General features: G+C 36.6%; 1 protein-coding gene across 1 annotated transcript; it reads right to left on the reverse strand.

The window, feature by feature from the left end:
* Positions 1-30: 30 nt before the first annotated feature.
* On the reverse strand, positions 31-12255 carry LOC139978857 (uncharacterized). The gene is made up of 12 exons (XM_071989387.1): positions 12102-12255; positions 9997-10029; positions 8796-8960; positions 8174-8356; positions 7234-7404; positions 6144-6320; positions 5145-5312; positions 4806-4996; positions 3670-4052; positions 2831-2945; positions 2081-2243; positions 31-1885 (listed from the first exon to the last, which is right to left on the reverse strand). The coding sequence occupies exons 1-12, from the start codon at positions 12154-12156 to the stop codon at positions 1731-1733; spliced, it is 1959 nt and encodes a 652-aa protein (XP_071845488.1). The 5' UTR covers positions 12157-12255; the 3' UTR covers positions 31-1730.
* Between the last annotated feature and the right edge of the window lie 3719 nt (positions 12256-15974).

The raw sequence follows: 15974 nt of genomic DNA on the forward strand, positions 1-15974 counted from the left end.
TAGGCCCAAAGTTATAACCACACTGAATTTAACAACAGAGTACTACACGTGTATAGTGCGTTATATTGTGGGAGTGGGGAGTGGGGTGGGGAGGGGAGGGGGTATTATATATGCAGTGGATCCTTCTAAAGGCTTTGTTTCCAGACAAACAGTATACACGTTTCTATATAGTACAGTATATTACGTATATAACACATCCGCATAATGAGAAAAAAAACTGTTTACAATATGACGGTGACTTATACCGAATGCTTGGGTTCCATTATCACTACTTCAAAACTAAACATTCACCTTTGGTCAAGAGTCTACTCGAAGTCATAAGAAGTCTTCTAAACCTCTTAGCATATTTTCAAGTACTATAAAGTGAAAAGGGTGTTATTTAGCTAAAAGTACAATCATCCCCCTATCCGCTTACATTTTACACCATACGTTGTCAATACTTATGAAAATAATAAAGATAATAAATTAGATAATAAAGAAAATGGTAAAAAAGAAGAAGAAGAAAAAAGAAAGAATAGGAAATAAGAAAGAAGAAAATCATAATAGTATAGTCAGACCGAAGATATAAGAACGAAAAAACCAAAAACTGTATTTTATCTGAAACCTTTTTCTCTGAGCCTTCCGATCACAAATTCAAGTAAGAACAGACCTCTTAAGTCATGGCTTAAATTATAAAATAGAAGCATAAAATATTTGTGGTTTTATTATTCATTTTCAAATCTGACAGAAGGAAGTGGGTGTGCATTTAAGTAAATGAAAATGAATTGATTAACCAACCCTCCCACCTCTCCCTACATTTTCCACCCTATTCGTTTCTTCTTGTATGTATGCCACATGTTGATGTTTGAAAAAGAAATAGATTAGCTTAAAGGAGACACAAATGTTAGCGTATAAGCTTATAATGACAGAGTTTGTTGTAAAGAATATGCAATACCGTCAAACAGCTATGAAAATATCTTGTTCCGTTTGAGAGATATTATAGTTTAAACAAAATTTAAAAAAACATAAATCTTTGAAACACATGTGGCGCGATGATGTCATGTTTAGACTTGATCAAGTCTGTCAGCCTTGTGTGTGTGAAGTAACACTTAATTAGTGATATCTCCCAAATAGTGTAAGAGATTTCTTAGCTGTTTGGAGAAGTGAGAGTTCATGATAGTTATCTATATAACATAGATTAGTAATGGTTGGGTTTGTGGTTTCCATGGAGATATGTGGAGATATACTCAACTTCATATCAACATTTTCTTAAACTTCGAAATGCAATCATTTTAGTGAACCATTTTGTTAGTAGTGATCAAATTGACATCAGAGAATTGCATAAGTATTATTATAGTACCAATTGCTTACAAGAAAATGAATATACACAGCAAGTAAAGATATACAAAATATACGCATAAATAAATAAGTTCTTTAAAAGAAATGTTCCAATTTATTTAAGTTTTATGCGGCGTTAGTTATAAAAATTTATATTCAAAATTAATAATAAATATTGAATGTCCTGTTGTGGTAATACTAAAACATTAAATCAAAATTCTCAGAAATAATTATCCTTGCATTTAAAATTATTATACAATTTGACATATATTAAGCAAATATTTCTAAACATTTCTTGTATAAATCATTTTTAGGCACTTGTATCTGGCCAATGGCACTCGAGGTTAGAAAACAGACGGACAAACAAGTCATTAAGCACATGAATATGCATATGTTGGGTATAAATGACTGAATTAAATGTCTTCTTTAGTTTTAGGCACGGCTATGTATCCTGCTTGACGTACTTTAATTACGACTAAGAGAGCCGCGACAGTGAATACCAGGAAAGATAAGGTTGCACTGTACACCGTCAAAGCAGTCAACTGCCATGCACCCGAGGAGTCGGTACCTGTAAATAATGCATAAAGAAAGAAAGTCACATTAAGGCCCAATTTCGATAACTGAATTTAATCTCGCCTTCGAAAGGTATCATAAGAACTTGAGTCACTTAGGAATATTAGCCTCAAAGTTGGCAACCACTAACAAAAGTGAAACCTTCTATATAACGTGAAATCGAAACATTTTGGGCATTTGGACTTCTTACCAACTGATGCTGAATGGTGTAATTTGATTGGTCCAGCTGATACATGTTTAGAGACAACTAAATTGGATCCAGCAATGTCTCGTCTTCGTCTGGATCCTCCACAGTTGGTAGATAGAGGGCAGTCTCCAAGAGGGCAGATCCTCAAATCACAATGAAAGTAAATCTGAACGAGAAAGTAAGTTACAACTTTAAACACTGTTCCTAGCATATACATATCTATATTACAAGTACTAGCCTATTTTTAAACATGGTTTGAAATATATCAGTGTTGTCTTGCCAAGTATCGTCACATTATGGACAGATTTTGAAACGATATAATCAGGGCGAACATATTTTATTGTTTCGCCTGTTAAGGCAAAGTATTTACCATCATCTACAGTAATAACAATATAAACACACTGCAGCTGCAACTTAGACTTGAAGGAAACTTGTGTGCTCTAAATGTTATCATAATTTAAATATAAGAAAATAAGCGTAGCCTGTTGCTTTAATTAATACATATCGGACAATTTTATCCGTTCAAATGTCATCATAAAATTGGGAAATGATTTATTAACTGAACTTGTTAATTGCCCATCCGGCTTTATCTTGGCCGATGAAATGGAACTAGTATGTTTTAATGACATTTGAGCTTTTTCAAGCAAGATGTGGCTAAAATAAAATTCTGGACATTTTCGTGCTATATAAATTTATGAAAGCTTATTTATGAAAAAACATTTTATAATATTAGGATAGGTTTAACATATGTACCGTATCACTACCACTCGCTGTAAAACGGAATGCTTTGCTATCGAAAGCAAGATGTGGGTTTTCTACTCCAGCCTCTGAGGTACTAAGGCCAGTGGCATAAGTTGATACGGAACACCTGTACGAAAAGAAAAATACAATTAGCAACAATAAGTAGCACATTAAACTGAATTAATGGAATTCAGATAATGTATTAGCTTACAACATTTAACAAATTATTTCACATCCATTTAACATTGCACGTTTACAATGAAATTGTGTATACCCAATCCACGTGTAACGCAACAATAATAACAGATTCGAGGATATTATACATGCGCAATGCCTATAAGTTATGTTGAAACACTTATCATAGGTATTATGAACTCGTCTGAGAGATTAAAGGATTAATTTCTTCCGCCTGGAATGAATAAAAGGGTTCTGAAAGTCGCAATGATGAACGACAGGAGCTTTTCATACACAAGGGACTTACAAAAACTCATAAAAAAATCATAAAAATTAAGCCGACTTGTGTTTGTCTCTTCTATAGAGAAAGGAGACATCAAACAGAAAACAAAACAGAAAACAAAAAAGGAAACATACACGAATTATTGACTAAGAATACGCAGTATCATTGCTAGTTAGTGACAAACACAATGCTTCATGTGTCTATTCGATATCACAGCTAGAAATAGATGGCAGCAAACAAATACCCACTTCATGAAACTTTCATATATGTCCTAGGAAGTGATATCAAAATGGATTTATGATGACCCAGTTAAAAGACTTAAAATACCAATCTCTCCTATAAAGACATGTCTAGCTTCTAGATCTAGTCATGCATATTCATTACTCATACATACCCATTGATTATCAAATCGTAAGTAGTGGCAGCCGATACTTCGTCGGGTGTAGCGTAACATTTGACCGGGTAAACGTCCAAATTGGCAACGTCGACCACTTGCGCGAGGACGACCAAGTCGTCATTGGTTTCGATGACATCTGATCCACTGATTTCAGTCGAGAAGGTATCGTCCGTGTAAATACCGAAGGATAGCTTATAAGAACCAGTCTCAGCGAGATTTTTATCCAATGAATTCTGTACCACTGCTGATGATGAGATGGTATTTTCCTGGTCGAACACGCATTCTATGTTCAAGTGAATGGCCTCTACTGATGTCACGGGTCCGTTGTCAACGCTTGTCAGTTCGTTGCGGTATATAATTTTTCGGTTGACGTTGTCCACCTTTGAATATGACAAAGGAAATAGAAGAACTCTATACGTTTATATCTAGGGGATAGCTACGCTTGCTGAAGAATGTTAAATTGAGAGGTGACGGGGTGGGGGGGGGGGGGGAGGCGAGACAGTTGGTACAAACCTCGATGGGCAAACCACAAAATAACCCTTTAACCTTCCGACAAATGAACACTATGTCTCCTCAGTACGGTATATCAATTGAAGCTGACTTTTATTTGCATTATTCATTAGAGAGGATGAAGATTACAGAGGATGCTATCACATCGGTCCTAATGTGCAAGATCTGTAGTGTGTACCGATCTCTGGATTGACGTAACACGATGTCGTGAAACCGATTACAAGCTGCGAGCACGTCAGATGATGCTCAATATTGACTTACTGTGTGTGATTTACTCAAAGATATGATAAAACGCTGTACGCAATCTTTGATTGACTAGTGCATGGTTCCACTTGTGTAATTACACATAAGAAACAACATGACGTGAGAAAACACACGTCATGGTGCCTTAATCAGTTAGCTTGGCTTGAAACTCCACTCATGGTTCCCGTTCTAATATGCAGTCATGGAGTGCAGCTTGACAAGTTTCGCGGAACTAGACAGAACGGGGATGTCTTGTAGTGGGACGGATGGCGGAAGGGGATTGTGGTGTGGGTGGCGGGCGAGGGGAGTTTCAGATGAAATGTATATGTTGAATACAATTTTTATTAATATGTTACTTGTACATTAATTTATCGACTTACTTCCATGGTAGTACCACAATCGTTGTATGAACTGTTAGCATATAGGTATTCACTATCCAAGGTGCTCCCTGAACAGTTACCGAGTAAAACACTGTTCACATTCGCGTTTTCCTCGAGCAACAGCAATGGCATTTCAACGATGAATTTATCAGTGTTACAAAAGAGAACGATGCTGTTTTCCAAACTTTTTGCTTAAATAGAAAAAGGAAATGGATTTGAAATAAAACCCTTTGCATTTCATTTATATACGTCGTACATTATTCCAGTTTCTAATATCATTTTCATGGACCGTGGGATGTAGATATATTCTAGAGTGATATGATTAATAGTTGAACTTACTGTGACATGTTGGAGTGTTAGTATCCGACCACGTCCCGTCGTTGCACGTTACTGTCTCGGTGTCATTCAGTAAATATCCTCTGTCGCAACTGTACGTAGCGGTTTCACCATGAAGATCCTCTCCAGAAACTTTTCCATTCGTTGGACTAGTGAGGAGCGTGCAATCCTCTGTCGGTTGTAACCACATTATTAAAAAAGAGAAAGGGAAACATCAAAATGCGGGTTTTGGAAAACTCAGATGCACAAGCTCGTACTCCACTAGAAAACGTTTCGAAAGAGATAGGTGAGGGAAGGAGGGTGTGGGAGAAAGGGGAGGAAGGGGAAGGGGGAGGGAGGGGGAGGGTGGTGGAGGGAAGGGGAGGGGGCATATACGATATGGAAATGCAGTGACGACTATTGACCAATTTATTTTGCCCCTCATACCACTGAATCCATCTCTGATGAGCTGACGATATGTATTCCTTCATTTGAAGAAGGACACGATATGGGTCATTTCGTTTATGCTGCCAATCATAAGAACTCATTCAGCAGGGAGAGGGTATGCCGGGTATAAGTGGTTGAAGATAATCTAGTGCATGGTTACCTCAAATTTAACCTGATAAACTATCCCAAACTACTTAATCAAATCACCCACTCCATCACAATCACCCGGCAGAATAAGAAGCCCTCATCAATACAATAGAAAAATCAGTGTTATCATCGAATTGTTCATTTTACATTATACTTCCACATCACAGTCACAAGGTAAATAAGTGCAGCCTTTTTATACATGACATTGAAACGCATCGTGATGAAAGTTTTCTTTCTGTATAATTCTATCAAGAAAAAAAACAATAATAAATTCTTGGTCTTGAGCAAGGTCGCTGCCCTATAGTGCCTAGCCTCCTTTATTTTCTTTCAGAAACCTGCAAACACACTCTGACATCATAGCCGGTAATGTACAACTTAACAAGTAATCCAAGGCGAAACTTGTGCGATAGTATAACGTGGAGTACTTACGGTAACACTGCGATGGTATCACACCAGTTATAGCACCATCCGTGCACTCTAACGAGAATATCGTCATCTGGTCAAATGAGTAGCCAGGGTTACATTCAACGTCTTTAGTCCCACCATGTGGAATGGTATCGGCGGAAGCCGAATCAGAATTCGTAACCCCGGGTACATTACAGATAACTGTTCAAAAAGAAATACAATTGGTAATTATTCTTATTCTTAGTATGTTCTTTCACTAGGCTTCGCAACTGCGGCAGGGAAGGTTAAGATACAAATAAAGACAGGGGGTGGGACTGTGGTCTGGAGGGGAAGGGGGAGGGGCAAAAAGAGACTACAATATGTCTCTCATGTTTTCATTGAGCTATTTCCTCTATTCATTTTAAGGACAACATTGCCTGTAGATCTAACTAAAGGTCTAATTTGTAACCTACATATGCCTCAGAATTGCACCATTTCACTCCTGAAATTGTATTATTTTCTATAGGAGGACCGCAATGCCCCTCAATGGGAGTCAAGTTCAACGTCCTCAAGGTCACGCCACCTCCTATTTCCAATTTGTTACATCCTGGGTCCTTTTTTTCCATAATATGTTGAAACGTCTGTCTTGTTGAGCAAATAATATAAAGTGCAAAAATCAAACACAGTTTTAGTATAAAGACATTTGTTTCTGTATCAGTTCTAGGAATATTTGACGGAGAAACAAATCTATCACCTTTATGTAACATGATAGATTTTAGGTCTTCCAAGCAGACATAGATTATGTGACTCAGTTTTGAGAGAAATCTTATTTTTCGTATTCATCCGAATGCTAGACTATAGGTTCTCCATATTCGGCGCGCGTGTCAAATCCGAGCACGGGAAAGAGTAAAAATAATCGGCCCAAACTCTGGTAGGGAATGTAAACCTTAAGGTTTTAGGCTTTTCAGTATTAACCTATACCGTCCCAATCTGCACAGAATTCGCAAATCTAAACGTATAATGAGAATTTAGTTCCGCCTGGCCCTCTGCTCCACATTGCTTAACATGAGTGACTCTAAAAACAAATTGACAAAATTTCTTTGAAAGATAACTCATTTGTTGGGTTTATTCTTACGGAAACATTCTGGTATCTCACTCCACGCGCCGTTGGTACAAGATATAGTTGAAGAAGATCCAGACGCCAGACTGTAGCCAGAATCACAAGTCACCGATGTTGTATCTCCGTCGCCGAAAGGACCCGTTGAACTAAGGGCACCATTATCGATGACCGGGGTGGAACATGTAGCTGACATGATAGTAAGATAAGTGTCAAATCTCATTAAAAGGATACTTCAGAAGAAAAATCTTTATTTGATCATATCTGGTGAAAGTTACATACAATGACTACACATCATTTTCGAAGTGTTGATAGTTGACATTTGTTATAGTTTGCTTGAAGTAAACAAGTGTGTGATGTCGCTGTTGCTCGATGGCAGCCAAATAGTGTGTCTGCTTGTATCCCTTCGATCTGCAAGGGACTGGGTATAGGGTACTACCGTTTTCCAAAGGCGATTTATCTCAAGGGGGTTCCCAATATGTCAAAGACTTTACTGCCATCATATTGAGATACATTCTAACTTTGAAATAACATAAATAAATAATAAAAAGGTGAAAGTATCTTCATGTATGATATTCTTCTTTTAGTAATATCAAATATAAAATACCTTTTTCCTACAAAAAAATCTCGTTTCTTTGTTTCATGATGATTCATCTTCGCATACATGATGTCAAAGTTATATCAAAATTGAGAAAGTTTTGTTATAATCTATTCGAATAATCCAACCTCAGTGGTTTATACCAATCGGCTGTTTTCTTCACTTTTTAAAGTTTTCACGATTCCTGGGAGAAACTCTGACAACGTAAGAAGGGCTCATCGATCCTCTACCATATTATAGATCTGATTGTTTTTTAATGGCACAGATTTTTGTGAGTGACATTAATATATTTATAAAATATACAGCTTCCAGTAATAAATTCGTAGCGAATATAGCTTGACAAATGAAATATAGACTTACCAGAACATATTGGCACTGTGGCTGGGTTCCACGCATCTTGGGAGTCACAAGAGGCGCTCGCGGACCCAATAAGGGTGTACCCAGGGTCACAACCATACGTCACCGTTTCTCTAGTGGTGTAGGACGTTTTGTCTGGGGTCAAAGTGACGGCATCACCAATTACGGGCGGTGTGCATGACCACACTTATTTGATAAAAAAAGAGAAAAAGATACAACGTTATGTATAAATTCGATATAAATAGGACATAAGTTTAAAAAAAAAATGACATTTCGCTTTGTACTTCTCAATCAAATTTTCCTACATGAAATTTAAGTAACCAGATTGCTGAATTATTGTACATAGCTAAGACTCTATGATGCTTTACAAGTGTATCATCGCTAATTGGTGTAGTAAAAAGTCAATGAAGATTGTGTTGCTCATTTGATACCGACATGACAACACGGACATAGATCTTGTAAAAAATGAAACCTCCGTCAAAGATGTCTGAGAAAGAAAGTTTAAATATTCGGAATTTAATGGGGCGGTATACTTAACTGTACCTAATATAACTTGTAGGTCTATACCATGCATGTAGTCGTGTATTTAAAATTTAAAACAGCATGTAGATGCCTTAACACTTACCGTCACATGTTGCCTTGGGTAAAACCCACGAACCTCCGCTACATTGGTTAGATGTCGGTCCTCCGATATTTCCAGCACAGGCTAACGTTACAGATGTACCGCCCGCGTGGCAGGGCTGGTCAGGTGTTATAGCTAGATCTGGATCGAACTCACTGGAAGCGCAGTCTGTTCAACAAGAGTATTCAATTCTAATCATACATTTAATTCCCCAGTTTATCTTTTAAATTACCACTTAACCAGATTGTCCCACCTGTCTATTAAAATTCACTCGTGATTCTTGTGTCAGTAAAGAAATCCAGGCCAAGATTATCTCAGAAATCTAAAAAATTTTACTTCAAATTCAGCACAAGCTCTACAGTAGATCATCAATTTGGTTTAATAAAAAATAGGATTGCATTATGCATTATTACATTAAAGACAGACAGACATACAGACAGACAGACAGACAGACAGACAGGTTGTACCAACAGTAATAGTCTGATGATTCACAGAATCCACCTGAAGGAATATTTTACTGTCACAGGTGCCTGTATGTTTTTGGATTGAGGCATAGTGGGGCAAGGAACCGATATTCACCCCAAACTTGGCATCAAATATATGAATCGAGGTTCAAGAGAAGGTGAAAAATGAGGGCAACAAATTCGTTGCGATTATGACAAGCATCGAAATAAGTTCATTTTTCTAAGTGGAGAGGAAAGGGAGGGGGTCGTTCATGGGATTGTGGAAGGTGGAGTGTGGTTGGGAGAAATTTAGGGCTATGGGGGCGAATGTTCTTGTATCAAGTTCTTATTAAATGAATTTACAACATCACCTTCAACTAAATCTCTAACTAGCATTTTGGACACGCACACAGTTAATATTCAAGCACCTGTTTCATTTGGGTGTTTTGTGATAGGTGGAGGATTGTCAACGTTTGCAAGATCGGTCGGGTGTGGGAAAAGTTGGGGAAAATAAGAAAGTTGGGATCTTGCCAGGTCTCCGGTAATGCCATTAGTTGTATGTTATACTAAACGATCTATTTTAGTTTTGTGGAAACGTCAGTATTGGATGGAAGCAAAGTATTATATCATTAACCATAATTTCTTCTTTTTTTCAAAACGCATATAGGGTGGGGTAGATAGGTGGGGGGAGGGGTGAAAAATGAAAATAAATCATCAAAACGTAATATGATAGCCTAAAGTCTAAGAGAAGGTATACGTACCCGTGGGTGCACATGTTTGACACATGACGAAATCTACAAGAAAAAAAAAATGGTGTATTTAGTTTGATTCGAAAATTTACAATATTAAGCCAATATGCAGTCAAGATGGATAGAAATATATATATTTTTCTTAATATAGATAAGTAAATTGCCACCGACTTGATCAATTCGGCAAGTTTCATGCCTTTTGATAAAGTTACTGTTGTGGAATGCGCAAGGTGTCTCCGTCCGAGTTTGGAGGTGTGGGGGGGGGGGGTTCTTTATATGCAATCGGGGACCACTTATACCACTCTATTCGTTAAAACCTAATCGTACATCTAGTTTATTGTCTGCGTCTGCCTCAAAATGCACCACAGAGCTACCGGCTGCTAAACAGTTATGTTTTCCCTCGACACCCTCCTCTACGAGGGATTCTCCTTCAATGACCTCAGAGCTACACCGACTCCGTAATCAAATCCTGAATATGCCTCTGTCCCATACATAAATGTTCCTCCTCACTCGCTCACAATTTCCCTACCCCACCTTTTGATATTATGTACGCGTCACTGAAGTGTAATTGTTTTCAGCAATTTTCCGTTCTCTTTGTTTTTGTATATTTTTTGTATATTTACTTTTGACCTGCGAACAATTCTGAAGAGTTCTATCATTACTCTCTACAACACCTCTCTGCGTATTGAGCCTACTCTGTGCTACTCATATAGATACTATGTATGTAAACAGCTATAATCCAAATGATCCAAATATGTATTATATCCAATGAAGAATAAAATAAAATAAATCAAGAAGAAATGAAGAATAAAAGGAGAAGTTGATAATGGAGATTTTTCAAGTTTTGGAAACATAATCTATGAACGATCTAGTGAATTATAAATGTGAAATATTTGTTGGAGATTAGAAGTTTCTTTTCTCTAAAATAACATTTTTCAAAAGATCATATAATATTATAGCAATTTAATTTAATATATTTAATTAATTTCTGTAGTCAAACGTTAAAACTTTTGATATTCACTGTAATTTCACTACTTTCGCTAATTTCAAAGTTTCCTTGAATAGCCTTATACAGTGCGGTAACGCACGCACGCACGCAAGCACGCACGCACGCGCGCAAGCACGCAAACTCGTTTACACGGCTCATGTAAACTTGCCAAAAATGTAGTTAAAATGATGGAAACGATATCACCACTTTGCATTAAACCCACGATACAATTACTAAGAATTCTCAAGTGTGAAATTCTTGTCACCAGTTCACGAACAATAGAGAACAATAGTTATCGGTTGTTTAGACAAAGGGTTAGAATAAGGGAACTAACCTAAACTGTCACACGATACAAATCACGTTTGCGGGTGTGTGCATTTTTTTATATTTGGAGGGAAGGGTAACACGAACTGAGAGATTCTTGCGAACGAAGTATGAATCAAATTGAAAAGTCAATTTAAATTTAAATTGACATGAATTAATCGATGATAATAGGTATGTATTTACAAGTCAAGTTTATTATGAACTAGCTGAACTTTGACAGAAGAGCAAACACAAAGAGTAAAACGAAAGTCGTTTCTGGAATATAACACTTTAACTGTAGTAATTATTTCAACTCTTTCAAGAAGACATTTCGCAAAAAAAAGTTGGTATCGAAATAATTTCTACTAATCTTTTAGAGTCAGTGATAAATAGGCTATGTTAACATTACAACATTTGTCATTTGGATCAAACTTCCTTATGAAAGAGAAAGAATGGTTTTATTTGTAAAGGTTGGTTTTTGTCAAGCCTTTACGTTTTTAATGTTCATTTCCATACCTGGGTTTTCAGACAATTTTATCTAGTGTGACGTCAGAGAAACTGACATGCAAAACTAGAATTGATAAAATGTACAATTGAGAACAAAAGGAAAAAACAGAAAGAAAGAAAGTTATGAATACGTGTCAATTCGGATAAAATAGGCTAGTTTCACATATGGATATGTGAAAATGAATTTTCATTCGAAATATATGAAAAAGGAAAAATTCCAAATCCCCTCTTATTGACGATATCGAAAAGACATTGACTGTTAATAGTACAAACAAAAAATGAAACGACAAAATTATATCATAACGATATTTCGACTTACCATATTTCGAGATGAAAGCAAAAACGAATATCCATACATTGAAAAGACGAGACATGTTGGGTGCGAGTAGTGGCTTACTTCTTCTTAATTACTGCAAGAGAAAATTTAAGACTAAATGAGTTCTAAAATTGCTCTTGAGCTATTTATATTGTTTTCAGACCCCGATCACGGGTCAAAGCAAATATATATGAGCGGAAAGAGAAAGGGTACAAAGTTATGTTGATTTAGTGGGTTTGCAAAGTTACACCTAATTTAATATTCCTGATATGCCATCTACCTCAAACAAAATCGACACTTTAGTTTGGTAAATCAATATGTGATTGCCATAACTAAAGAATGATTCGGACTAAAGCACTCCTCCCATTTATATGAAAAGCATATCTCATCCACCGATACACTGTTATCTTTACGAGTTGATTTGGTAGGCGACACCTTGGATGACGGTTCGGAATATATGGTAGCTGCTTTCCAAGGTACCACCCACACTCACCCAGTACAACTTAGTTCGTTGACAGTCTCTAAACGTTATATCAATGCCTGAGAGATTAGACAAAGTTCGTTTAATTAAAGGGGTACAAATCCCGACTGAACAGATTACAACATGTGTTTTAACATTCATATTTCGGTAAGATTCTTGTAACAATAAACTGTTCGTGATATAAATATCTGTTAATATGGTATAACAATAATGAAAAAGATATATTTAGTTAACAATTGGTAGTCACCAAGTAACTCTTTAACTTGTTATTTATTCGTCCAGATCAAAGTGTAACTTAATCGGGTTCGCCTACTATGAAGCAATGGACGCTGGCCCGTAGACACGGGGGCATTTATGGGACAATGCCCCTCCCCAAATTTCGATTATGCTCCCCACTTGTTTTCCAAATTGATGGTTCCAGTAATGGACCCCTGTGGTGTAACCATGCAAATGCCCCCTCAAACAAAAATTTTGTCCCTCCAAACAGACACTGTCCCTCAGAATGTGACAAGCTGGCTACGGGCCCGAATGGGCGTATATATCAAGGCAATTAGAAAAATGTTCCCACAGTTATGCCCTCATTAAATCAACTATTAGTTATCGTCATATTTAACCAGCTTAAGGAACCTGTATTTTGCTTTTGCAGAGACAACAATGGTTGCCATTAAATACGTGTCATGATTGAGTCATTAGCAAACGATAGCACGTAATCACGCGGTAGACTTGGACACACACAGTACAACCTACTATATTAGTTAAAGAAAAATGACATCGGACACCTGCTACGTCACTTCCGACAGAGGTTCATCGGGCTCAGAAAAATGTCGATACAGAGTGCGTGCATGTATATTGACACAACGACTTATTCTTAATTTAGAAATGAAATTGAGGGCCGTGCTCTTCCAAAAGTAAACAGTGTACAGTGTTTATTATACATTTTATATATATTTTATAACTGACGTTAAGATTGATGATGGGCTAAATAAATATATAACCGTCTTTTACCGTAACGTAAAAAATGTGGCATTTTTTACAAAGTTCAAGTTCAAAGTTAAGTTTTTGCGAGATCCCATTTGCTACGTAGCGTACTTACTGCAGTGAACAAGAAACTTTTCTCTATTGAAAATTTCCGAAATTGATAATTGTATACACACACACACACACGCACACACACACACACACACATATATATATATATATATATATATATATATATATATATATATATATATATATATTGTTTAGTAGATAGTTTAGTTGTAACCGCTGCATACAAAACTGTACACAGAGGTGTGTAATAAACGTTGTACTGTTTGTGCATTGGAATGGACGATATCATTGTGAATTATCAGTTATAACTTTGCTTCCATTGTTGAAGTTTTCCGTTGTATTTTGCAATTTTCGAGATTCAGTGCCAAATAAAAACTTCAGGTTTTGATGTAGTAAATGTTGAGGAAATGACCAGGCGCCGTTTACGAAAATTAACTGTGGCCTGGCTCGATGATTTAGAGGTAAACCATGCAGACGAAAATTCTTGGGGACCAGGGCAAAAAAATCGCCCGGCGCCTACTTAATGTACGACTTGTAGGTGTACCACATTGAATGTAAGAAGCCTGTTGTCTTTGGCAGGGATCAATCTGTATGCTGATTACAAGATAAGTTTCTATCTCGGTCATCAGCTGTCGCTGTGAACATTGTTTGTCATATCTCAATGCGTTTTGTTGTACTATACTTATATTGTAGCATGTTGTTCATCCTGGCTATACCCTATACCGCCTAGTGTGTCACACACAAGACTATTCATGTAGCATCATCGATACCACACTGCAGTTTTGCTGTCTGGTTGCACCCAGATTTATTCGTATCTGATTTGTTTTATCGAAGGAAAAACAGACAAGTATGACGATATCGTTGTAATAAATTAATATCCATAGACATCTAAGTTCCCAAATTTAAGATAATTGTGTGACACAGTTAACAATGGAAACTGTTAAATTATTTCCATTAAGTAACATAAAAAACCGTCTTGCGTAAAGCTGGTATAGTTGATAATTAATGCAACTAAGGTACCAAAAGGAGCCACATCAATCATCAACTTCAAATTGACATAAGGTAATATCTTGATAAGAACTGCTATCTCATTCTTTGAAGAAGAAAAAACTGTTAGTAATATGTGACTTGCGACATGATTTGATCGTGTTTTTATTTTGTTGAAACTTTGTTAATCTTATTAAGAGAAACAACTAGAATTCGTGTGATTCAGTCTACGCTCTGTTTTTTTAGGGGGGGGGGGGGTAATTATCGTACATTTGGTCATCCACATGGGCGGGGGGAGGGGAGGGGTGTGGTGGTAGGGGGTAGTTTGATATCTGAAGGGATTACACATTCGTTGAGCATTAGAATGTTATACTAAAAGAAGCTCTTTCGAAAGAAAGAGTGTATAAATCATGAGAAGACATGTAAGTAAACATTTACTTTATATAGATGGAGGTATTTAATGTATACATTAAATTCCTCCATCTATATAAAGATTCGATTCGTCTTCTTTATTTGTTGAAATCTTTCTTTGGTTCTAATTTGTCATATCACACAAATATTTCCACTTCGATTCCAATTTGAACGTTGCATTTGATGAATGAACAGTATTTTAAAAGGTTAAATACAATAATTAAATAAATATGAATTAATAAAGGATTTATATAGCGTCCCCATTTACTATGCAGAGCGGTCAAATTGCTACAAAATACAATCAAAATACCGACACACACACACATATATACAAAAGCAATCGAAGAAATAGGCAATGCCATCAAAACAAATTAGTTCCAAAACAAGCTTTCAGTTTCCCTATTAAACGTATGATACTTGGAGCCACCCTGTAGTTTATTCCGGCGCAACAATGAAAGATCTCCCCCCCCCCTCCATCAACCGATTTGCTTTTTCTCCTTTCAAGGAGAGACGGATTAGATGATATAATTTTACGAGTAGGATTAATAAATGACAGGAGGTCAGCAATGTAAAGTATAATAATACAATTATGGTTTAGAGATTTATAGACAAGCAGCGTTAAGTTTAATAATGATTCTGGATGTAACAGGGAGCCAGTGAAGATCCTCTAACAACTATACAAGGTAATATGATAAGAACTTATAGCTAAAGTAGAAATGCTGGTTGCCGTGTTCTGTATTTTCTCACGTGGTGTTATAGTCTTCAATAGAAGACCATATACATCAAGGTAATTCCATAAGTTATTGTTAGAGGAAAGAATACATCACAAGACCAATATGGCGCATCAGACGGTAGCCTAAATTTCTTGTTTACAGTATGCAGAGAAGTCGGCCTTATCAAACGATTTTGAGCTTCCTTAGGTTAATGACGTCGTAATAAAACGATCC

This window comes from Apostichopus japonicus, chromosome 13, assembly GCF_037975245.1.
Source record: "Apostichopus japonicus isolate 1M-3 chromosome 13, ASM3797524v1, whole genome shotgun sequence".
In the NCBI taxonomy this organism is placed as follows: domain Eukaryota; kingdom Metazoa; phylum Echinodermata; class Holothuroidea; order Aspidochirotida; family Stichopodidae; genus Apostichopus; species Apostichopus japonicus.